This window comes from Engystomops pustulosus, chromosome 7 (assembly GCF_040894005.1).
Source record: "Engystomops pustulosus chromosome 7, aEngPut4.maternal, whole genome shotgun sequence".
NCBI lineage: Eukaryota > Metazoa > Chordata > Amphibia > Anura > Leptodactylidae > Engystomops > Engystomops pustulosus.
Genome location: NC_092417.1, coordinates 171,339,457 through 171,364,930, shown reverse-complemented (window position 1 = coordinate 171,364,930; position 25,474 = coordinate 171,339,457). Strand labels below are relative to the sequence as shown.

Genomic DNA, 25,474 nt, shown 5'->3' with positions numbered 1-25,474 from the left:
ACTGTAACATAATAATAAAATGTAGAATAAACATCAATAACAGATGAGAACTGCTTTAGTAACACCATAAAAGTGAAGTAACTTATACACAGCCATAACACTGCTAAGAGAGGTAAGTGTCACCCTGGGTGACTCTATATACTGGTAATGAATCATCTGTGCTCCAACTGTTCTGGGTATTGGCACATGACCCCCTACAGATGGGGGCCCATTTATATATAATTCCCCTGTTTTCGGGTGTACCCCTCTCTCTCGTGGATGTGTGGCAGCTGCCCCCCTCTATTACATGATCCAGCTGGAAGCTGCAGCAGCTGCAGGACAGGCCTCTGGTACGTGTGGGGTTAAGACTCTGCAGCTGGCAGCAAACCCCGCCCCTCACAGTGAAAGCTGGCTCCGCCCCGGCCTGACGTCACAGCATTCTGAAAGAAGATACAATAACAATCAGCAGTGATCGCGGAGATACATTGTAGCTGCGGATCTGGAGGGATCGGGGGACTGGAGCGATCAGGAGGGGATCCAGCAGCGCAGACATGGTGTCCCCGGTGACTGTGGTGAGTGTGTGTGCCCGGGCATGGCATGGCATGGCATCATCATCTGTCAGATCCTGCGTGTGTGTGATGTCACCCCCGAGGCCGTGACGTCACTAGGACCCCCGATCTGTGTGATCTGCTGTGTGCAGGAGGAGCAGCTTGTGCAGAAATCTCCCCCCCCCCCTATTGTGTATTGTGTCACAAGATGAAAACACAGCAACACGTGACTCAGGTTCATGTGTATGGCTGCCCCATCTGTAGTGTGGATGGGGGGGCAGGACACCCCCAAATCTCACTCCCCACCGCCAGTGTACTGTAATGGAGATGTGCTGCTCCTTCTGTGATAGGGAGGGGGGTGGAGGATAGACCATTTTCACCCAAATCATAGCCCCCACCAGTACTGAATAATATAGTGGCGCTGCACCTGTAGTGGGGATAGGGGGCAAGATACCCCAAAATATCAGTCACCATCGCTAGTTTATACTTTAATGGAAATGTGCTGCTTCTTCTATAATGGGAGGTTAAACTGCCTCCCCCCGAAAAAAATCATAGCTCCCAGCACTATAGTATAATATATCGCTGCTCCATCTATAGTGGGGTATCCCAAACTCTCACTACCGCCAGTGCACTGTAATGGAAACGTGATGCTCCTTCTGTTCAGGGGGGGGGTCAACGATTTTGCCCCAAATCATGGCCCCCACAGTACTGCATAGTATAGTGCTGCTCCATCTGTAGTTGGAACAGGGAAACAGGACACCCCAAAATACTGTAATGGAAATGTGCTGCTTCTTCTATATTGGGGGGTTAAACCGCCCCCCCCCCCAAAAAAAAAAAAAAAAAAAATCATAGCTCCTACCACTATAGTATAATATATCGCTGCTCCATCTATAGTGGGGATTGGGGGCAGAGTATCCCAAACTCTCACTACCACCAGTGCACTGTTATGGAAATGTGATGCTTCTTCTGTTAAGGGGAGTCAACAATTTTCCCCAAAATCACGGCCCCCACAGTACTGAATAGTATAGTGCTGCTCCATCTGTAGTGGGAATAGGGGGGCAGGAAAAAATAAAATATCACTCACCATCGCTAGTTTATACTGTAATGGAAATATGCTTCTATCATGGGGGTTTACCCCCCCCCCTCCTCTCCAAATCATAGCCCCCACTAGTTTTGTATAATATATTGCTGCTCCATCTGTGGGGGGGGATAGGGCAGCATTAGCTTATAGTGTAATGGAAATGTGCTGCCCCTTCTATAATGGTGGGAGGGTTGAGCCCCCCCTACAAAACATTGCGGTCTCCACTATTGTATAATATAGTGCTGCTCCATCTGCGGTGGGGATGGAGGGTTGGATACTCCAAAACTCGGTATCAGAAAGTGAGGGTCGGTCTCGTACCCCAAATCTTAATCTCCACCCCTATTGAAATGGGTATTGTAGTGGGGATGGGGCATAGGATACCCCAAAATCGCAGATCCCATCACTTGTGTACTGTAATAGAAATGTGCTGCCTCTTCTTTAATGAGGGAAGGAATGTGCCCCCCCCCCAAAATCATTGTTATCGTTACTGTTGTGTATAATATAGTGCTGTTCCATCTATAGTGGGAATTTGGGGTCTTCTACAAGAAAATCAAGTGGACCCCAGCTCCCCCAGTCCCTATATTTATATCATTTGGTAACAATAAGATATTGCTGTGAAAGAGGTTGTTACCTCTGGTGTTACCAATGACCCCTAATCATATTTATATAATGTACTGCCCAGGGTGCTGCCCCCCTGTCACCCCCATTATGGTGCCCCCCTAATTCTCATCGGCACTATGCAATGTAATAATAATATGGAGTTATCCCCCAGTACCTACCTCAATACTATGTGACCATTAGATGGGGATCAGCTACATGCCCTCTGCTGTCACCTGCTGATCTGTAACCCTGTCCCTGCCAGGCTGCTTACACACTGGGTATAATAGGAGAATGATTACTCAGCATTACCTGTATTTTGTACTTATAATATCATTTTTACTTTTCTTATCCTTGTATTGTTATTGTCATGTCTAGATTACAATGTGGTGGGTCATGCTCGGTAGATGCTCTTGTACCTTTTATAGCCCTTTGTTCTTCTGTCTATCTCTCTCACACATATAGATGTAGGGACAAGAGTGTATTAAACTATAAGAGGTTAAGGATCAGTATGTTAAGTATCCCTGATAAGTGTTTTTCCCAAATCAAAAATTCAGGGGTGTCAGCGGGAGGAAAGGAGCAGATTGTACATAGTGTCCTATCTGCAGGCAGCATGTTATAGAGCAGGATGATCTGAGCAGGTTGTACATAGTGTCCTATCTGTATGCAGCATGTTATAGAGCAGGGGGCGATGAGCAGGTTGTACATAGTGTCCTATCTGCAGGCAGCATGTTATAGAGCAGGAGGGGCTGAGCAGATTGTACATAGTTTCCTATCTGCAGGCAGCATGTTATAGAGCAGGATGATCTGAGCAGGTTGTACATAGTGTCCTATCTGTATGCAGCATGTTATAGAGCAGGGGGCGATGAGCATATTGTGCATAGTGTCCTATCTGCAGGCAGCATGTTATAGAGCAGGAGGATCTGAGCAGATTGTACATAGTGTCCTATCTACAGGCAGCATGTTATAGAGCAGGAGGATCTGAGCAGGTTGGACATAGTGTCCTATCTGTATGCAGCATGTTATAGAGCAGGGGGCGATGAGCATATTGTACATAGTGTCCTATCTGCAGGCAGCATGTTATAGAGCAGGGGGCGATGAGCATATTGTGCATAGTGTCCTATCTGCAGGCAGCATGTTATAGAGCAGGAGGATCTGAGCAGGTTGGACATAGTGTCCTATCTGCAGGCAGCATGTTATACAGCAGGAGGATCTGAGCAGGTTGTATGTAGTGTCCTATCTGCAGGCAGCATGTTATAGAGCAGGGGGAGATGAACAGATTGTACATAGGGGCACATTTACTTACAATTGCTTTGCAGTGTGTAACCCTTAGTAAATGAGCCCCATAGTGTCCGATCTGTAGGCTTTCCTGAAGGTGGAGCTGTCAGACCGCCCGTTTGTCTCAGAAACTCAGAGTGAGCAGATACTTAAGTCAATATATTACAAGTTATACAAAATATTTTCCCCCTAAACCTGTATATTGATGTGATCAGCTCATCTTGCTCTATAAACGGCTGCCCAGATTATTATTTATACAATAAACCTTCATTTCTGTTTGCATATTTTCACGGAAATTAGGATGTCAGGTAATATGGGGAGAGGCGGGGCTTCTGAATACACATTTTTATACTCACACATTTATACATCATGAAGACACATAAAGAGCATACATACAGTGCCATATACAAAGGATACATACAGTATATACACATCATAGATACAGCATATATACATCACATATATCTTGTATATATATCACATCACAGATACATACACAGTATATACATCACATATATGTTGTATACACATTATGTTGTACAATGCGCAGTGTAATGTGTATAAAATGGTGCACATCCTCCATTCTTTAGTGTGTCAGGTTGGATGCTGGGGCCCTCTGACTCTGCGGGCCCCATAGCAGCTGCCATGGCTGCTACTGCTGTAGTTCCGCCCCTGATGGGGACCTTATTACGGGTCTATGTACTGATTATGTGCATGAGGTCTCACTCTCACTTTATGACTGGACCCATTGTCATACAGAAACAGGAAGTTTTATTACCACAGATTTCTCTAGGAATATGTCCAAGATCCCCTGTGGACTCCCCTTATCACGGCCCTGTACAAGACTTATTAGACACCCATAGAATTTTATTATGTCTTGTGGCAACTTACAGTATCATACCTGATGGGGGCACTATAAGACGGCATCACACCCCCAAGATGTCACTGTATTCATACATTTCCAGGAGGAGATGCTCCAAATATGCCGCAACAAAGTCCTTGTTTTCCCGACGTGTTACCCGAATATTTCCAATTTGCGCCGATTTTTCTCTGAATTGCCCCGGGTTTTTGGTGCACACGATCGGATTGTGGCGCATTGGCGCCGGCTTGCACACGACGGAAATCGGGGGGCGTGGTCGAACGAAAACCCGACGGATTCGGAGAAACCGCCGCATTTATAAAAAAAATAAAAATTGTCGCTGGACACGCGCTTACCTTCACCCAGCAATGGATCGTGCACTCCGGAGGAACTACCTTAGTGAATCGCCGGAAGACCCGAATCCACCACAGAGAACGCGCCACTGGATCGCGAATGGGCCGGGTAAGTAAATCTGCCCCCTTGTGTTAAAATTGCACCATTTCATGTGCCCTTGTGATGCATCTCATTTCTCTTTTGCAACCTCTCTTTCCTTAAAGGGATATTTTATATTCACTTATCCTTTATATAGATAAATTATTTGGGATCACCTGCTTGAAGATATAAAAACAGTCAATTCTCTAGTAAGCACAGCGCCATACAGTGTATAGTGGCTCAGCTCAGTATTGCAGGTTGGCTCCATTCACTTGCGCGGTACAGAGCTGACAACCAGGTAAGGATACTTATTTAGATTGGATGTCGCACCCCCACTAATTTGGGATCCAAGAAATAAGACTGACCCTTTAAATTTCTCCAATTGGGAAACGTGGAGGTCACAGACAAGATATTACCCTCTCGTTTAAATAAATATCCGATCTCCACACAACAGACGTGTCCCATTTTCCGGCTATGATTCCATTTGAAATAGATTTTTTCGCAATGGGATGCATTAAGTTAATGACAATAAAGTGCTTGGAGCCGGCTCCTGACACAGAACCCGCAGAGCAGCGCTTCCCCCCTACCTATCTCCCCCCCAAGCTGAAGGACCGGGGACAAAGAACGCAGAGAAAACCCCCTGACAAACAACTTCTCGTGTGCCAAACCGAGCGTGCCGCAAGACTGCAGAGAGTACTAATAACCGGAGCAGCGGAACGCAGCGGAACCCAGGTTATCATATCTTATACGGGGTCTCCATGCCAGGGCTGGGGGGGGGGGGGTAGGATGAGTGGACGGCTTAACCTCCCCCCTCCCCCACGGCTGGCACCAGTAGATCCTGGGTAATCTGAGGAGCTGTCTGGATCACCGCGCCAATATTAATTTACCCGGATCAATCCCGCTCTACATTAGAGGGAATTAATATCTGATGGCGAATCATTAAATCCCTGGTCGCCATTAGGGAGCGTCCGCAGGAGAGAAGAAAAGCGCAAATGGATCGCTGTCATGTGCTTGTGGTTTATACTCATGCAAATTGCCAAAAGAGGAAGCCCATGTATTATTCAAGGATTTTTTGGGGGGTTTTTATATAGCGCCAGCTCATACGGATCCAAACACATCGCCCTGTTCTCGGGAGCTCACAATCTAATCCAGCTATCTGTTATACATTGAATCAACCATGCAGACTGCAGCCAGGGATAGGTATTGTCCCTGGATAGATGTGTAATCAGGCCTCTGTGTATGTTGTTAGTAGCAGCAGGACTGTGATGTATGGATTTATGTTTTAGGATTATACTGTGGGCGTGTCCTCACACTGCTGTGTTCTGTACTTTCTGCAGCCAGTATTGTCCCTGGAGAGATGTGGAATCAGAACTCTGTGTATGTTGTTTGTAGCAGCAGAACTGTGAGTTATGGCTTAATATGGTGTAGCATCACCAAGCACATTGAAAGCATTTCCTCACACTGCTGTGCTCTCTGCAGACTGAATTATGTATTGGCCTTGGAGACATGTCTAATCATACTGGTTCTCTGGGGGGGATAGGGTGTCCTCTCACTGCTGTGCTCTGTGCAGATAGTGTTATCTATTGTCCCTTCATCATTACCTGTTGTGTATAATGTTAGTAGCAGCAGGACTGTGATATATGGATTTATATTCCAGAATTGTAGCTTCACCAAGTGCACTGATGTAGGCAATTCCTCACACTGCTGTGCTCTGAGCTCTATGCAGACAGTGTTATGTATTGGCCCTGGAGATCTGTTTACTCATACTAGTGCTCTGTGGGTAGGTGGGTGTCCTCACACTGCTGTGCTCTCTGCTCTCAGTAACTACTATACTAATCAGCTAGAAGCCTCGTATACCTTATATACAGAGCAAAGGGCAAGGACAGTGGAGCAGCTCAATGCAGAGAACTTAGAGCACAGCAGTGTGAGGACTAAAAACCCAATTTCTACAATCTTGAAATATAAATCCATATATCACAGTCCTTCTTCTACAAACAACATACACAAAGGTCTGATTACACATCTCTCCAGGGACAATGCCAATGTTGACATATTGGGGGTCATTTACTAAGGGCCCGATTCGCGTTTTCCCTACGTGTTACCCGAATATTTCCGATTTGCGCTGATTTTCCCTGTATTGCCCCGGGATTTTGGCGCACGCGATCAGATTTTGTCGCATCGGCGCTGGCATGCACGCGACCGAAATCGGGGGGCGTGGCCGAACGGAAACCCGACGGATTCTTAAAAACCGCCGCATTTAACTACCTTAATGAATCCCGGTCGGACCCGAATCCAGCGCAGAGAACGCGCCGCTGGAACGCGAATGGACCAGGTAAGTAAATCTGCCCCATTCTTTTTTAAGTTATTTGCTGATTAGAGTGGGTGTCCCCAAAACAACAATGGGGGGTCTGGAGTGGAGGGACGGCACTCATCCTTGACCTATCACCCTGATCATTTGAGGTTATTAGATACATAGATTGGGATCCCTTGATCTGCTTGTCTCCCTCTTATTCTTTAGATGGGGAACACCTTTACAATTTGGGACAATTCCCTTATGGCCACTTTCATGGAAAACGGCTAAACTTTCCTGTATGTTTTTGGAGAATTAATAGAAGGTGGAAAATTAAGCCGAAATCCACGGCAAGCCCCTTTAAGGGATGTTGTCCCGGCTGCTCCATTGCTGTGAATAGGGATGAGTTGCTGTACAACATACAATCTGCCTTGGGCTACTTTCACATGGTCAGTGTTTAGTCAATTTGGGCTTTACTACCTACTTTTGGTATTTGCTGTCTCCAGTAGACTGGTACCGATTAGGCTTGGAGCTACATTGTTGCTTTAAACCTTATCATAGCGATTGTTGTTCTGTTACAACCTGCAACTGTAACCCAAAAATCAACAAGAATCCCTCCCACATCAGTTGTGACTGTCAGCATAATGATAGAGGTTACAGTTGTGCAGCCATAAGTCACCACATAGCCGTAATCTGTATGCAGAGAGCTCCCTCTAGTGGTGTCTGCAGCAGGTCGCTTATTACCATATTACATGAAGGAATGGAGTTATGTCCCATCACAGACCCCACAGCAGTCTCCCATTAGACCTAACCTTTGCCCCCTAAGCCAGTACATTAGGCACAAGGGATTGTCCATCTGTCATACGCCTTAGACTTGTCATAACTTGATCCATAATTTTCAGCTGACACATAAGAGACGGAGAGAACCAGCAGCGTGATATTAATAATGCAGACATTCTCCGGGGCTTAACATTCACACTAAGATCAAAGTTCTTATTGTTTCTTATTCTTCTTACAAGTTATTAAAAGTTTTGTTGGGGAATGTTGCCTGTGGTCACCATAAGGGGTCACCAGGGGGTAAAATCCTGGGCACGTGATCTTATCTATGTGGCACTGCAACTCCTACTCTCCAGATGCCCCCTGAGCCAGGCAAGCTGAGAGTTGTAGTTCAGCACAGTTGGACTGACATAGGTTGGGAAGAACTGGTCTACTGGAGTGGCTTATTGGCCATGATATTTGCTTTGAACACCTCCTTAAAGGAAATCTACCATCAAAATCCATCCTGATAAACCAGGGACATTACTCATAGAACCGGGCACCGGGACTGTGGGAATCTTCTTATATGTGTTAACCGTGGCCTCCTTCATTCTAAAAACAACTTTTATAATTATGCTAATGAGCCTGAAGAACTCGGGGGGGGGGGGGGTTGCAGAGCACCTCTATACTGTAGCTTCTCAGGTTGCTACAATGAGCAACTGCTGCTAGATTACACAGGCAGAGGAAGGAGGGAGAGAGCAGGGGAGGGTGGAGACATGTTCTGCTCATTGTAACAGCCCATGAAGCTAGAGTACGGAGGGGCTCTGGAGTCCTTCAGGCTGTTTAGCATAATTATAAAAGTTGATTTTAGAAAGAATGGATGACAAATATAAGAAGATTACCACAGTCACATTACCTGAATCTATGAGTAGTGTCCCTGGTTTATCATTGTAGATGGTAGATTTCATTTAATTTATATCCCTTTAAAATATGATAAAACATGTGAAATGTCCTCAATCTGCAGCCGGAAGATTCCATCTTCTATCCAGGGTTACTATTTTCCAGACTCTTTGACCTATTGTCATATTTCCCATTTTCTTTTTTTTTTTAAACTCTGCTTAAAATAGATGTTTTTTTTCAAGGCCGGTCACTATGTTTAGAATAAACATTCATTATTTTACTTGAAACTTATAAATATGCAAAAAAAAAAAAAGGTTACAGAGGAAACCAGGGTCTTAATATTCTCCTATTTTATATAGGCGAATGTGCACTCTGGCTAAAATGGACAAACCTGGACTTGAAAATCCACCAGAATTGTACCAATTCCTGAATACCGTACCCCTATCGGCGCTGTCTCCGTGATCGATTTTTTGTTTTTATTCTTAAAATCCACCTACCCATTCAAAAGATATGACCACTGTGTCTTTTCTGAATTTTCATGTGAATGAGCTCATACTAGCCAAGGGGGCGGTATCCTTGTAGCAGAAAGAGACACACCCCCGAGTAAATAGAAGGTCACCGCCTCCTTGCCTTGATACATAAGCTTTCTGGGGCCATATCTTGTGAACGGGTGGGCGGATTTTTAAAAAACCAACACCAAATCGATCAGGATGGAAGAGGCAATCTAATGAGGAGGGTCAAAGTATAATGTTCAGTGATGGGGGAAACTCATCAGAGCCTGTAAAGCTGTCTGCTTGTGTCTCCGCTGCGTGTTATGACGTGGAAGCACTTTCTTAAGTTCTCCGCATTGCAGCCGTTTTTTATATCCGCCGCATTTTGCGCAGTGATTTGTGGCCGGGCTGTCACACAGTCCTTTCTCTTATGTACAGTACATTTTGTACATTAATTTCTTTATCTATTTATTCAGCATGAAGCATTACCGGCCAGATTTATGGCTCCCTTTTCCTTTTCGCGAAGGCTCGTAATTATTGTGCGCAGACAATTATGTGCTACAGCTCCGGCATAAAGGGGATGTAGACAGCGGGAGATTGTGCGACGCCGATTTCCTGGACTTTTTCTAATAATTGACACTGAAAAGGTTTTATGATTTAGCTAAATGTTAATCCGCGTAATTGCAGCGCCCCCCGGAGGGGCTGGTCATCGTCGCTACACAAACATTGCAAACATTTAAATCTTTAGATCTTGGGGATATGAGAGTAAAGATTTTGAGATATTCAGAAATGCCCCACGTTTGTGAGATGCACCTGTATGAAGACAATGATGAATATTCACTGTGTGGTGTATTATGCTGTTCTGCAGCAGCTGAGGTGAGTTTTATGGTGTCCTGCAGCAGGTGATGTGTGTAGATGTTCTACAGCAGCTGAGGTGTGTATTATAATGCTCTGCAGTAGCTGAGGTGTGTATTATAATGCTCTGCAGTAGCTGAGGTGTGTATTATGATGCATAGTAGCTGAGGTGTGTATATGAGGTTCCGCAGCAGCTGAGCGGTGTGTTATGAGGTTCTACTGCATCTGAGGTCTGTATAATTGGGTTCTGCACCGGTGTGTATTATGCTGTTCTGCAGCAGCTGAGGTCTGTATTATGAGGTCCTGAAGCAGCTAAAGTGTGTATTATTTTGTTCTGCAGCAGCTGAGGTGTGCATTATTCTGTTCTGCAGCAGCTGAGGTGTGCATTGTTCTGTTCTGCAGGAGCTGCGATGTGTATTATTCTGTTCTGCAGCAGCTGAGGTGCGTATTATTCTGTTCTGCAGCTGAGGTGTGTATTATTCTGTTCTGCAGCAGCTGAGGTGTGTATTATTCTGTTCTGCAGCAGCTGAGGTGTGCATTATTCTGTTCTGCAGCAGCTGAGGTCTGTATTATGAGGTCCTGCAGCAGCTGAAATGTGCATTATTCCGTTCTGCAGCAGCTGAGGTGTGCATTATTCTGTTCTGCAGCAGCTGAGGTCTGTATTATGAGGTCCTGCAGCACCTGCGGTATGTATTATTCTTTTCTGCAGCAGCTGAGGTGTGCATTATTCCGTTCTGCAGCAGCTGAGGTGTGTATTATTCTGTTCTGCAGCAGCTGAAGTGTGTATTATTCTGTTCTGCAGCAGCTGAGGTGTGCATTATTCTGTTCTGCAGCAGCTGAGGTCTGTATTATGAGGTCGTGCAGCAGCTGAAATGTGCGTTATTCCGTTCTGCAGTTGCTGAGGTGTGCATTATTCTGTTCTGCAGCAGCTGAGGTGTGCATTATTCTGTTCTGCAGCAGCTGAGGTGTGCATTATTCCGTTCTGCAGCAGCTGAAGTGTGCATTATTCTGTTCTGCAGCAGCTGAGGTGCGTATTATTCTGTTCTGCAGCTGAGGTGTGTATTATTCTGTTCTGCAGCAGCTGAGGTGTGTATTATTCTGTTCTGCAGCAGCTGAGGTGTGCATTATTCTGTTCTGCAGCAGCTGAGGTGTGTATTATTCTGTCCTGCAGCAGCTGAGGTGTGTATTATTCTGTTCTGCAGCACCTTCGGCATGTATTGTTCTTTTCTGCAGCAGCTGAGGTGTGCATTATTCTGTTCTGCAGCAGCTGAGGTGTGCATTATTCTGTTCTGCAGCAGCTGAGGTGTGCATTATTCTGTTCTGCAGCAGCTGAGGTGTGTATTATTCTGTTCTGCAGCAGCTGAGGTGTGCATTATTCTGTTCTGCAGCAGCTGAGGTGTGTATTATTCTGTTCTGCAGCAGCTGAGGTGTGTATTATTCTGTTCTGCAGCAGCTGAGGTGTGTATTATTCTGTTCTGCAGCACCTGCGGTATGTATTATTCTGTTCTGCAGCAGCTGAGGTGTGTATTATTCTGTTCTGCAGCAGCTGAGGTGTGCATTATTCTGTTCTGCTGCAGCTGAGGTGTGCATTATTCTGTTCTGCTGCAGCTGAGGTGTGCATTATTCTGTTCTGCTGCAGCTGAGGTGTGCGTTATTCTGTTCTGCAGCAGCTGAGATGTGCGTTATTCTGTTCTGGAGCAGCTGAGGTGTGCATTATTCTGTTCTGCAGCAGCTGAGGTCTGTATTATGAGGTCCTGCAGCAGCTGAGGTGTGTATTATTCTGTTCTGCAGCACCTGCGGTATGTATTATTCTTTTCTGCAGCAGCTGAGGTGTGCATTATTCCGTTCTGCAGCAGCTGAGGTGTGCATTATTCTGTTCTGCAGCAGCTGAGGTGTGTATTATGCTGTTCTGCAGCAGCTGAGGTGTGTATTATGATGTTCTGTAGCAGCTGAGGTGTGTATTATGCTGTTCTGCAGCAGCTGAGGTGTGTATTATGCTGTTCTGCAGCAGCTGAGGTGTGTATTATGCTGTTCTGCAGCAGCTGAGGTGTGTATTATGCTGTTCTGCAGCATCTGAGGTCCGTATTATGAGGTCCTGCATCAGCTGAGGTCCGTATTATGAGGTCCTGCATCAGCTGAGGTCCGTATTATGAGGTCCTGCATCAGCTGAGGTCCGTATTATGAGGTCCTGCATCAGCTGAGGTCCGTATTATGAGGTCCTGCATCAGCTGAGGTCCGTATTATGAGGTCCTTCAGCAGCTGAGGTCCGTATTATGAGGTCCTGCATCAGCTGAGGTCCGTATTATGAGGTCCTGCATCAGCTGAGGTTCGTATTATGAGGTCCTGCAGCAGCTGAGGTCCGTATTATGAGGTCCTGCAGCAGCTGAGGTCGGTATTATGAGGTCCTGCAGCAGCTGAGGTCGGTATTATGAGGTCCTGCATCAGCTGAGGTCCGTATTATGAGGTCCTGCATCAGCTGAGGTCGGTATTATGAGGTCCTGCAGCAGCTGCGGTCCGTATTATGAGGCTCTGCAGCAGCTGAGGTCTGTATTATGAGGTTCCGCAGCAGCTGAGGTCTGTATTATGATGTTTTGTAGGTGCGTATTGTCAAACATCAGAACTTGTTGCCCGGTTCTCCATTGACGTGTATTATAATTGTGAGATCGAGGATTTCTCCCGTCCGCTGCTGATACTGATCTCCGCCCTGGGATGTGATTTACTCTATGACTAACCCCATTATGCAGATAACCAGAGCCGGATTATACGACACTCGGCCGTCACAGCCGCTGCAATTGGGTTTTATAAGCTGCTACAATGACTCTTCCCCTTTAAGAAGCCTTATACAACCTTATAAATCCATCAGCCATCCGGATGTGATTTTCCTATGTCAGGATGAGATTATGGGGATAATGCCTGCGACCTTTGACCCCTTAATACGTGTTCTAATGATACAAGTGACTGTAATAGCACATCCTATCACTGCAGAACATTGTGCCCCCCCTCCCCCTCTTTAGAGCCTGTGCCCCTAAATCACTACAACCGGGATTGGCGAACCGGCACATCATGTGACCACGCCATGGAATAGACAATTTTTTGATAAATTGTCCGAAATGTATAATTCAGACAACTGTGGATTTTTAGACGAGGGGAGAGCTTTTCATTCACTGACAGCAATCATTACTCTTAACATGGTGACAGATTGGATTGGAACATTGTGATGCAATGTGTTTGTGACCAATCAAAATGTAACAATTTTAATACTTAAAATACTTAAAGGGGATGTCCACAATATCCCCCTCTTCTACTAACAGAGCCTCACCCTGAGCCCCTATTAATGCATGGGTCCAACTAATTACTATAGGACCCATGCACGATACTCACTGAGCATTGGACGCTGCATTTGATTGGATGACAGAGTATTCCTGGAAGACCCTTTTAAATCTGGCGCTGCCCTCTGCTGGATACAGGTGTCTGCTGGTTATATCAGGACTAGAATACACTTTGTACTATCCTAAAATATGAATAAGGAAGTCCCGCCCATGCACTGCCCATAGACCCACCCATACTTTTACAGACCAGCCCCCACAGAGCCAGTGGATTTAGAAACACAAAGCATGGACTTCCTGATCCCACCCATAAACATGTCAGAGCTGCCACCTTTGGGGAAAAAATGCCTGAATTTGCTAATATCATCTCTGAAAATTCAGGAGATTTGGAAAGTATGAGGTTATAACTCTGCCAACATGCCCTTCAGTAGAGAATTATGGTCCAGTGTAAACAGGGGGGAGTAACTACAGGGGTGGCAGCCATAGTGCCTGCAGTTGGGCCCGCAGTGTCAGGGGGCCCTTGCATCTGCAATAATGGGTGTGCAAATGCTGTATGTAAATATGTGTGTGTGTGCGTGGTGTGAATATACTGTATGTCTGTATATGGTATTTTATGAATGTGTGTATATATGCTGCATTAGTGTGTATAGTTCTGTATGTATGTGTGAATATGCTGATGGTGTATATATACTGTACGTGTGTATATGGTGTATGTAGGTATAAAAATGGCTTTGTATATATATGTGTGATTGTATACAAATTATGTATATTCTTTATGGGGGAAGAGGGTCCCCATTCAGAAGTCTATTTTGGGGGCCCTACCTTCCCGGTGCTATAATCCATCCTGCTTCTGGGAACCCCAGTGATCGCTGTAATCTATGGATCAGTCCTGCAGTAAGTGTCTCGTTTCCCTGCACTGCCACCTCTGGTCAAGTGAAGTATTACACAGTTACAATTGATATCAATGATCTTTCTGTGTAATGTTGGGTACTCCACCCTCTTTGTAGCCTTTACTTTTAGTAGCCGCCCATTATCTTGCAATCATCTCCGGCATCTGAGGGGTTATTCCTTGTGGTTTATCTATTTATCTAGTGATAATCTAGAGCTACGATTTATAATGGAGACGCCTGGCGCCAATACGCCTCAGGTAGAGAACAGCAGCGCAGTGCCGCAGTCTTGTGGTTTCGGAAGCTCCGGATTTGCCTGAAGCACATTCTGGTTACTGGCAACGTCAAGTGTTTAGCCGGATATTCCTGATGTAAATGAGCCGCCCTGGTGCATCATGGGGGAAAATGATGGGACGCAGCAATAACACTTATTGAGACACGGCTATGGGGACATTTTTTGAGGGTATTTCTTGTTTTTATTGGGTATTTTGGTTTCTATAATGTCGACACTGTGGTTTCCCAATAGGAATAATAAAGAACTTGTCATTATTTCATTAGAAATTTAAGTACCGTATATACTCGAGTATAAGCCGACCCAAGTATAAGCCGAGACCCCTAATTTTACCACAAAAACCTGGTAAAACCTTCATCTTGTTTACTCGAGTATAAGCCGAGTTTGGGTTTTCAGCACATATTTTTGTGCTGAAAAACTAGGCTTATACTCGAGTATATAAGGTATTTAATGAAACCGGGGTATCAGGAGAGGTGAGAGATCTTCTTTAACACTTCATAGTGTATACTGACTAATAAGGGGGGCAAGTACCCCCCTGCTGGATAATAAGTTACCCATAAGCAGTGGAGGCATCGCCATTATCAGAGGACGTTGCCCGTGCCTCCCCCGGCCAGGATCTGCCATAGGCTGGCGCTGCTTATCAGGAGGAAACTTCGGGAGCTTGGACCATGTCCAGACACCGCTGGGTCTAACTGTGCAAATTAGTGAAGTTATAAAGGCTTTGATGTGAAAGAAAGCAGATACAATTGTAGCAAACCTTCAGCTGTAAAAAGTATCCAGCCTTCATAAACCCGAACAACACCAGACGGATTTCTCCTGAATTAGATACAAAGGGGCTCATTTACTAAGGTTCCGCGGAGCGCATTTTCGTTGGGTTTCCCAACGATTTCCGTTTTGCGACGCATTCAACAGGGGATTTTGGCGCATCGGCGCCGGCTTGCACACGACACAAATTCGGACTATATATACTGAGAAGAAAAGACGTGTGCTACACTGGACCAAAATTCAATTTTTAATACAATCCAATCTTTATTCCAAAATATCAAAAATACACAACAATTTGATAAAACCAATTAAAAATGTCAGAAAGAACACAGGGTGGAGTGGGCCAATGGCTCTACTCCATCCACCACCCCTATCCACGAGTGTATGGACAAAATACAAGAAGTCAAGTAGATGTCACGGTATACAATTCAATGCGTATCAGTGGCTAGAATGAACAAGTACAAAAGATGTAAACATCCCACTAGTATATAGCTGAAAATACAATTGACATGGAATCACCTGCCAACAAAACATACAAAGTATTTAGACATGTGCAATATAACTCTTACAAAAGAGTGCAGGTACCATGTAATGATCCAATGTATAAATAAACCGGGTACAACTGGGCCTGGCCAAGCACACAGGTATACCCATACACAAACCTAAGCCACAATACGCACCATACACTGAACGGGTGGTAGGGGTGGGAGGCTCCCCACGCGTATCGTCGCTGTGAAGCGACTTCCTCAGGGGAAATTCGGACTACACACGGTATTTAACATTTTGAATTGTGTCGCAAGACCCGCACTTACAAGCACCGGGAAGAAGAAGGTGAACTCCGGCAGACCTCGGCGGGAAGCGATGGATGCAGGAATTCAGACGAATGAGCTTCGTGAATCGCGCCGGACTTCATCTTCGTTGGCCCGTCCGAATCGAGGATTGCGACGGGACCAGTTAAGTAAATTTTCCCCATTGTCTTCATCTATTAAAACAAGGACTGTGCTGGTGTCTACTGCCCGGACATAATTGTAACAAATCCCCAGCAGTTTCCATCACTATGCATTATACAGGGATTTGCTCCAACGTTTGTGAATAGGTGCATAGGACAGTGTATGTTGTGTTTTATCTGCAGGCCACACCCCCATTTCTGTAAGCCCCTCCCTTTCTAGGGTGTGAGTATTTACACTAGGCAGGGGGCCCCTGGGATGCTACCGAGACAGCAGTGTCTTATGGGAGCTGGGACTTGACTTTGTTGATGGGGGATTAGAGCAGATGGAATGTTAAGTATCGGAGTCCTGGGAGAGCGGAATGCAAAAATATCAAAATAAGGGTCACTGCACCGGGCGAGTGGCTAAATATAGCAAAATCAGGCGGATCAGCGGTCATTACCACAGCCGAGCGGCTGAACATGACCCTGAGTAGCATAGGGGGTCCGCAGACTTTGGGAAGGTTCACACAGGACAGAATTGCTGCAGATTCGGTCGGGAATCGATAAATCTTTTTGACAAAAATTTGCTTAGGTAATTTCCGCACAGAAATTTACCTGTGGTTCAGATTTTAGAATCCGAATGTTTCACAGGAGGAGAACAATAATGATGCGGCAGTCTTAATTATAAATCTCTGGATTCCTATACAGCTCCCTTACGGATCTATGTGTCTCTATGGTTACAGACTACAAACAGACCCTGTAGTCAGATCCTGTGAACATGACCCTGACCTTTCATAGTTTACTCCATTCGCTTGATAACTGGGAGACAGTTGAATCAAAGGCAGATAAGATAAAGTAACACATGACTGCAGGATCTGACTACATGGGGTTTGTTTGTAGTCTGTAACCACGGAGACACTTTTGGAGTTTTGTGCACAATACGGTAGGAGAAATATATAGACCAGACTATTTGTAATATTATTTTTTATTATTGTGTGCAATTAAAGGTGCTTTCATGTAAAGGGGTTTTCTCCTATTATGATGATGTGTGATCACTGGTGGTCTCACGAGCGGTGGAGCTCTGGGACCCTGCACACTGGACTTACCGAGCGGTTATTCTATGGTGTTGGCACAAACATTGATTTCAGTGAGTGTGAGTGAGATCTGCTGTGACATATGTGTCTATAATCAATTATTAACTTCGTCACCAGAATTCGTCCTTCTGCATCCAGCCAGGGGGGACACGACTCTCTGTCTGCCCTCTGCGTCCGGACCTCTGCCCCCTGCGCCTGGACTTCTGCCCCCTGCGCCTGGACTTCTGCCCCCTGCGTCCGGACTTCTGCCCCCTGCGCCTGGACTTCTGCCCCCTGCGCCTGGACTTCTGCCCTCTGCGTCCGGACCTCTGCCCTCTGCGACCGGACCTCTGCGACCGGACCTCTGCCCTCTGCGACCGGACCTCTGCCCTCTGCGACCGGACCTCTGCCCTCTGCGACCGGACCTCTGCCCTCTGCGACCGGACCTGTGCCCCCTGCGACCGGACCTGTGCCCCCTGCGACCGGACCTGTGCCCCCTGCGACCGGACCTGTGCCCCCTGCGACCGGACCTGTGCCCCCTGCGACCGGACCTGTGCCCCCTGCGACCGGACCTGTGCGTCCTGACCTCTGCCCCCTGCGTCCGGACCTCTGCACTGTGCATCCCGACCTCTGCCCTCTGTGTCTGGACCTCTGCCCTGTGCGTCCCGACCTCTGCCCTCTGCGTCCGGACTTCTGCCGTCTGCACCCTTTGTTGCTGGGGTGTTCCTTCTGGGCTGAGGATTTGTGGCACGTATCCCAGTATTCCAGTATTTTAGGAGAGTAAGGAACCCTCCAGCAGCACAGAGTATTTCAGGAGATGGGAAGGAAATGTTTGTATTACATCTTGTGTCCTCATGACTTGATCTTGAGATATCTGGAATGACCTCATTTCTCTTCTTCTTCTTCTGCAGGTGAAGTGTGAGGGCCCGAAGCTGGTCCCGTTCTTCAAGGCCACCTGCGTCTACTTTGTCCTGTGGCTGCCGACCTCCAGCCCGTCCTGGTTCAGCGCTCTCATCAAGTGTCTGCCCATCTTCTGCCTGTGGGTTTTCCTCCTGGCCCACGGGGTTAATTTCCTGGTCAGCCATCGCAGCGCCAAAAGGATCTTTGTGGGACTGATATTCTCAGCGGTGGGAGACGCTTTTCTGATTTGGCAGGAACAGGGATACTTTGTTCATGGTGAGTGAAGCGCGGCCAGAACCGATTGTACCCAGGACGCCCCGCTCCACCGCACTGCACCCCGAGGTCTTATCCACATCACAGCGTAATAATATATACATAACATCTGATCCAACACCATCAGATCACACATCATAAGGCTCTGTATGCAGTGTATAGCAAACTACCACACAGTGATGTCACAGTACAGGGATAATACACACAGTGATGTCACAGTACAGAGATAATACACACAGTGATGTCACAGTACAGAGATAATACACACAGTGATGTCACAGTACAGGGATAACACACACAGTGATGTCACAGTACAGAGATAATACACACAGTGATGTCACAGTACAGGGGATAATACACACAGTGATGTCACAGTACAGGGGATAATACACACAGTGATGTCACATTACAGAGATAATACACACAGTGATGTCACAGTACAGGGGTAATACACACAGTGATGTCCCAGTACAAGGATAATACACACAGTGATGTCACAGTACAGGGGTAATACACACAGTGATGTCACAGTACAGGGGTAATACACACAGTGATGTCACAGTACATGGATAATACACACAGTGATGTCACAGTACAGGGATAATACACACAGTGATGTCACAGTACAGGGATAATACACACAGTGATGTCACAGTACAAGGATAATACACACAGTGATGTCACAGTACATGGATAATGCACACAGTGATGTCACAGTACAGGGATAATGCACACAGTGATGTCACAGTACAGGGATAATACACACAGTGATGTCACAGTACAAGGATAATACACACAGTGATGTCACAGTACAGGGATAATGCACACAGTGATGTCACAGTACAGGGATAATACACACAGTGATGTCACAGTACAGGGATAACACACACAGTGATGTCACAGTACAGAGATAATACACACAGTGATATCACAGTACAGGGATAATACACACAGTGATGTCACAGTACAGGGGATAATCCACACAGTGATGTCACAATACAGGGATAATACACACAGTGATGTCACAGTACAGGGATAATACACACAGCGATATCACAGTACAGGGATAATACACACAGCGATATCACAGTACAGGGATAATACACACAGTGATGTCACAGTACAGGGATAATACACACAGTGATGTCACAGTACAGGGATATTACACACAGTGATGTCACAGAACAGGGATAATACATACAGTGATGTCACAGTACAGGGATAATACACACAGTGATGTACAGGTATAATGCAGGTTACTGTATTGTGGATATTATCTTGTATCTTCCTGGCGCTCACCACTTCCCTGTACGGCGCTGGCAGATTTGCATTGCACATAGTCGTATAGTCTGGATGCCACAAAGGCCTCATTCACAGCCTTAGACAGTAAATCCCTTTCTCACATTTTTTTTCCTTGCACCCATTTAGGGGTGTGAATGGACATTGGGAAATCTCATCCCCTCCCCCGCTTACATTACAGTACACTTATCTATATTTATACTCTATAATTACTGTTATATCACTGAAGAAAAAGTTCACTGTGAAGATTCATATAAATTAAAATGTATAATTGATCATGAAAGAGAGTAACAAGTATCAAGGTAAATGGAAATGAGTGAGAACCCATCAGACTCGCCTCCGCCAATCGCCCAAATCCAGAGGTAATCCAGGGGACAGGATAACTATGAGTCCATTGTGGCCCCTCGGGTGCATTGCACCTGGTGAAACTTATATTATTTGTTATCTGACTGCGCGGCGCATGTACAACACAAGGGTGCGGGTCCTTTTAGGGCACAGAGAGTATTGAGTGTATAACCCCCCCCCCCCCCTCTATTCTGGAGGACTTGTCCCTACTCATTTCAATGATAAGCGTGTAATACCCCATTTCTCCTGTAGAGGCCGCTGAAGATTGAAGCCTCGTCTAGCTGGCAGATCAGCAGCGATCAATTGATTTCAATCTGTTCTTCATGTTCAATTGTATGTTATATCCGTATATTCTTCGTGTGGTTTTAACCCTTTCTTCCCTTTTTCTAGGTTTGCTGATGTTTGCCATCACGCACATCCTGTATTCCTCCGCCTTCGGAATGAAGCCACTGGACCTCCGGACCGGTGCCGTGATGGCCTTTATATCCAGCATTTTATACAGTTTTTTGTACACTTACCTCTCAGGTCCATTCACCTACTTGGTGGCGGTGTATACAGCTCTGATCGGCTTCATGGCCTGGCGCGCGGTCGCCGGGGTGCAGCTGTGCAATGACCTATGGACTTGGACCAAGCTATCGGCTTGCATCGGTGCCGTGCTCTTCGTAGTGTCTGACCTGACCATTGCGGTCAACAAATTCTGCTTCCCGGTCCCTTGCTCCAGAACCATCATAATGGCCACCTATTACGCGGCCCAGATGCTGATCTCCCTGTCGGCCGTGGAGTGCAGGGATGAAGACGATTATAGGAAGAAGAAGTAAAAAAAAAAAATCCCAGTCTGGGTGCAAAATTTATCGGGGATAAATTGGTCTCCAGTGCATTGATCGTGATTTTGCTTCTTTGAAGGGCTTCGCTGGTGCCCTTTAAATATGGCAACGTGGCTACAATGACAGATGCCAGTGACGGTCATGGAGAGGGTGCCCGCTCTTGTTTGCATTGCTTGAGGCCGGATCCATGTGAAGCTTCTCGACACTACGTCTTGTTTTTCATGCACATCCTCTAACGTATATTATGTATTCCAGAGGGCTTTGTTCTGCAGTGCGGTCCACACCCCGGGCACCTTCTCAGTGTACAGGATTTACTTGCTCCCTCAATCCCTTGGCGACGGCATTGACTGAAAATATTCCTGCATAAGTATTGACCCCTATGCTACGGCTTAGGTCCTGTCTTGGGTCTGACTTGAAGCATTAGTGGATAAACTCCTCTCCATACTATGACCACTTTATATAACAATCCGGTGCTGCTTATGGCCAGTTTGGGGTTGTAGATTATACTGTACTTACCTTGAGTCCGGCTCTGCAGGGGCTGGCCTCTAGCTTATACTGTATGTCCATAAATCCTGCTCTGCAGGGGCTGTCCTCTAGCTTATACTGTATGTCCATAAGTCCTGCTCTGCAGGGGCTGTCCTCTAGCTTATACTGTATGTCCATAAGTCTGGCTCTGCAGGGGCTGTCCTCTAGCTTATACTGTATGTCCATAAGTCTGGTTATGCAGGGGCTGTCCTCTAGCTTATACTGTATGTCCATAAGTCCGGCTCTGCAGGGGCTGTCCTCTAGCTTATACTGTATTACTATAAGTCTGGCTCTGCAGGGGCTGTCCTCTAGCTTATACTGTATTCCTATAAGTTTGGCTCAGCAGGGGCTGTCCTCCAGCTTATACTGTATTCCCATAAGACGCGCTCTACAGGGGTTGTCCTCCAGCTTATACTGTATTCCCATAAACCCAGCCCTACAGGGGTTGTCCTCCAGCTTATACTGTATGCCCTTATGTCTGGCTCTACAGGGGTAGCCTTCTAGATTATACTGGTTGCCCATAAGTTTTGCTCTGCAGGGGTTGTTCTCTATCTTATACTGGATGCACATAAGTCTGGCTCTGCAGGGGTTATCATTTCCCATAAATGCAGGGGTAGGGAGAGGTATACTGTACTCCCATGAGTACGGCTATGTAAGTTGTCTTTCAGGTTCATTTGAAGATGGAAGTGTGATCTGGAAAATAGTTATTACTGCTCCACCTATATATGTTCAGAGTGATTCGGAGGCTCCTCGGGGGTGTGTCCATCTGATGCCACAATTCACTCAACTCCCTCTAAAATCCAAGAAATGCTAATATACCACTAGTTTCATGACACTTTCATGGCAGTTACCCAGATATGGTGAATTTTCTTGTATTATCCAAAATCATTGGAAAAGGGGATGGGGTACAAAACAGTGTGGATTTGGAATATGTCTCGTACTATAAACTCTGGCTATTTGACACATGGGATGATGCCCCCAGGACATGTGCATCTATAGTCCCTCAACTTCCTTTGCTCCCCTTAAAGAGCAATTCCAGTGTTTATTCCTGATTTTACCAGGATTGTCCTATAAGTGCAGTAACAATGCAAGCAAATGCATTTGTTCCCGTCCTCAATGGGCGGAGTTTGCACAAACCCTGCCCCCAAATGGACATTGCTCAGGGGCAGGGCCTTTATTCCCTGATTTTATTACCTACATAACTTATGTATGTTGCAGTCATTATATACTGCATAATGCGGCAGTACTATTACTATTATGTTACTTTATATTTTTATTAAAGGAAATCTATCATCACAAACCATCCTGATAAACCAGGGACATTACTCATAGATCCAGGCTCCGGGACTGTGATAATCGTCTTATATGTGTTATCCATGGCCTCCTTCCTTCTAAAATCAACCTTTAAAATTGTGCTAATGAGCATGAGGGGCTTCCTGAGCAGAAAGTGCTGAGGGAGCAAGGGTTTGGATAAGACAGTGTAACAACCTGTAAAGCAAGATCACAAAGGGGCTAGGGTAGCCCTTCAGGCTCATTAGCATAATTTTAAAAGCTGATTTTGAAAGAAGGAGGCCATGGATAACAAATATAAGAAGATTACCAGAGTCACGGTGCCTGGATCTATGAGTAATGTCCCTGGTTTATCAGGATGGGTTTTGAGTTCCTTCAGAGAATATCTTTTGCATAAATTAGAAATTTATAGAAATTTGTCCAAGTTTGGAAAAACATAGCTGCTTTCCCCCCTGCCAAACATCTCTACCCCTGTCCATGGCTTGTGTCTGTTATTGCATCTTATCTCTATTAAGGTGATGGTGCAGAGCTGCATTACCATACACAACCTGTGGACAGGTGTGGCGCTGTTTTTAAAAGAATATGTTACTTCTGGAATGGCTCTTTGAAGGAGTGCTCCTGACTATAGATTTCGGAGAAATTCGAGTCTCGCCCAATTTGGTCACCCCATAGCTGTCACAGATTTCAATGAAGAGCGCCGGACTCCCTTCTCCACATTAGGTGAAGGTCCCAGTTTATAAAAGGGTTGGACCAGATGGACTTTTTTGTCTTTTCAACCTCATTATCTTTCTATCTATACTTTGCATAGTAAAAAAAATTAAAAATTAAAAAAAAATTTCGGTAAGCCCTCCCCTTTAAGTATGTGACCCTGGTTTATATACCATATATAAACTCAAATATATCATTTCTATATCGTAGTGTCTATTATATGACTTTGGTGCAATCATCCTTTTGTTTTGTTGTTTTGTTCAATGTTCGGAGAGTTTTATGTTTTTTTCAGTAGAACTTTTTTTTTTTATTAGTTGTGATTTTGTAGAACTGTGAATTGTATATGAAAAGGCAAAAAAAATCCAAAAAACTGAAATGCGTAGCATCCGGCCTCTAACATACCGTAAGTGTTTTTGTGTTAACCAGTTAAAATCTCTTATTTTATGACTTGTTTTCTTTTTTTTTTTGGGGTGGGGGGGGGGGGGCGGTAATTCATTGTGCACTTCCACTTTAAAAAGACAAAGATTTTCAAGGTATTAATCTACAAAAAGGTTGAGAAATTTTGCATAAGTTGCTTTATTGTTTTTGTACCCTAGATTTGATGTAGGTTTATACCTATAATAAGTTGAAAACTGTTATTTAAAGGGGTGCTGTATCCCTTTAAAGCAAATGACCAATTTTTGTTAATAAAGTTTATTGAAACAAGCAATGCGTGTGTACATATTTTGTCATATGCCCTTTGTGCTAATTCAGTCCTCCAGAGGGAATACCGCTGCCCGGTCTATGTGCTTCAAGAGGATTGTTTGTTTCAATAAACTTAATTTACAAGGAAATGGACAACACTGGTAATTGAGTTCCTCGGGGGTGGGGTCTATCATTACTTTAAGCCAAAATGATGTAAATATAAAGTGTTTTATTTGACGATTTGCATTATACCACCGTTACCTTATTACTGACGTGTTACATCTGGTGCTGTGTTTGGTTTGTGACAAAAACCTGCATGAATTCTTCCGGATATTATGTATTAATCTCAAGGGACTGAAAAAAACAGAATTTCTGTTCATGCCCCGTGTCAAATTTAGCTGCATCATTGAAGAACGTGTGACATCAATCATCACTTGTGCCCTTAGCACCCAATAGGTAACCACCCACTTAAAGGGTTTTCCTGCGGTTAAAGGGATTGTTCAGAATTCTAAAAGCATGACTACTTCTTTCTTCAACAGCGCCAAACTGCTCCTGGAATAATACTGTACCATCCCTTTAAGGGCGATGCAATAAGAAAAATCATTTCTTCTTTGATAAATGTTTTAAAGAAAGTTAAAGGGTATCATATGTATTGAAAGACATACAGAAAGATTTTTGAATCTGGGATCGCTTATCGATGTCTGTATCCTTGAGGCCTATACTTTTTAGATCCCATCTATACTTAGGCGTGCATACCTAATAAGACTGGCCCTGTCACCTATACCATCCAATCACAGCTCAGCTTTCATTTCTTAAACTGTTCCGGAAAAAAGAAACCTGCACCGTTATTGGTTGATAAAGGCGACAAGGCCTCAGGCCTATAATGTCTTATTGAACCTTATACCACCAACCTTCCAGTGGCGTGACTAGAAGCTGATGGGCCCCAGTGCAAAGTCTGTGCCAGGCCCCCGACTATAATGTATGGTTTATAGAAATAGTCTTCTAATATGGGAAAGTGACACCATAAGGGCCCCCTAAACCTCTTGGGCCCGGGTGCGATCGCAATCTCTGCACCCCCTAAAGTTACGCCCCTGCAACCGTTCCAAAAATTAGCAGACCCTTCAGTTCGTGGGGAGGACGCCTTAACTAATATGGCAGTTCATTTTCTTTCTATACTCCGTCTGATAATGTAAAGAGCGTGGTGATGCGTCTATCGCAGTCACATGACCAATTAGCTCCGCCTTTCCCCTTCCTTGCTGCCAGTTTTTGGAGTGTTTCTGGGATAAGAG

At 45.3% G+C, this 25,474-nt stretch overlaps 1 protein-coding gene across 1 annotated transcript; it reads left to right on the top strand.

Moving 5' to 3' along the window:
* Window positions 1–396: 396 nt before the first annotated feature.
* Window positions 397–21,026, top strand: TMEM86A (transmembrane protein 86A). The gene is made up of 3 exons (XM_072118954.1): window positions 397–551; window positions 18,249–18,513; window positions 20,545–21,026. The coding sequence occupies exons 1-3, from the start codon at window positions 531–533 to the stop codon at window positions 20,970–20,972; spliced, it is 714 nt and encodes a 237-aa protein (XP_071975055.1). The 5' UTR covers window positions 397–530; the 3' UTR covers window positions 20,973–21,026.
* Window positions 21,027–25,474: the final 4,448 nt, after the last annotated feature.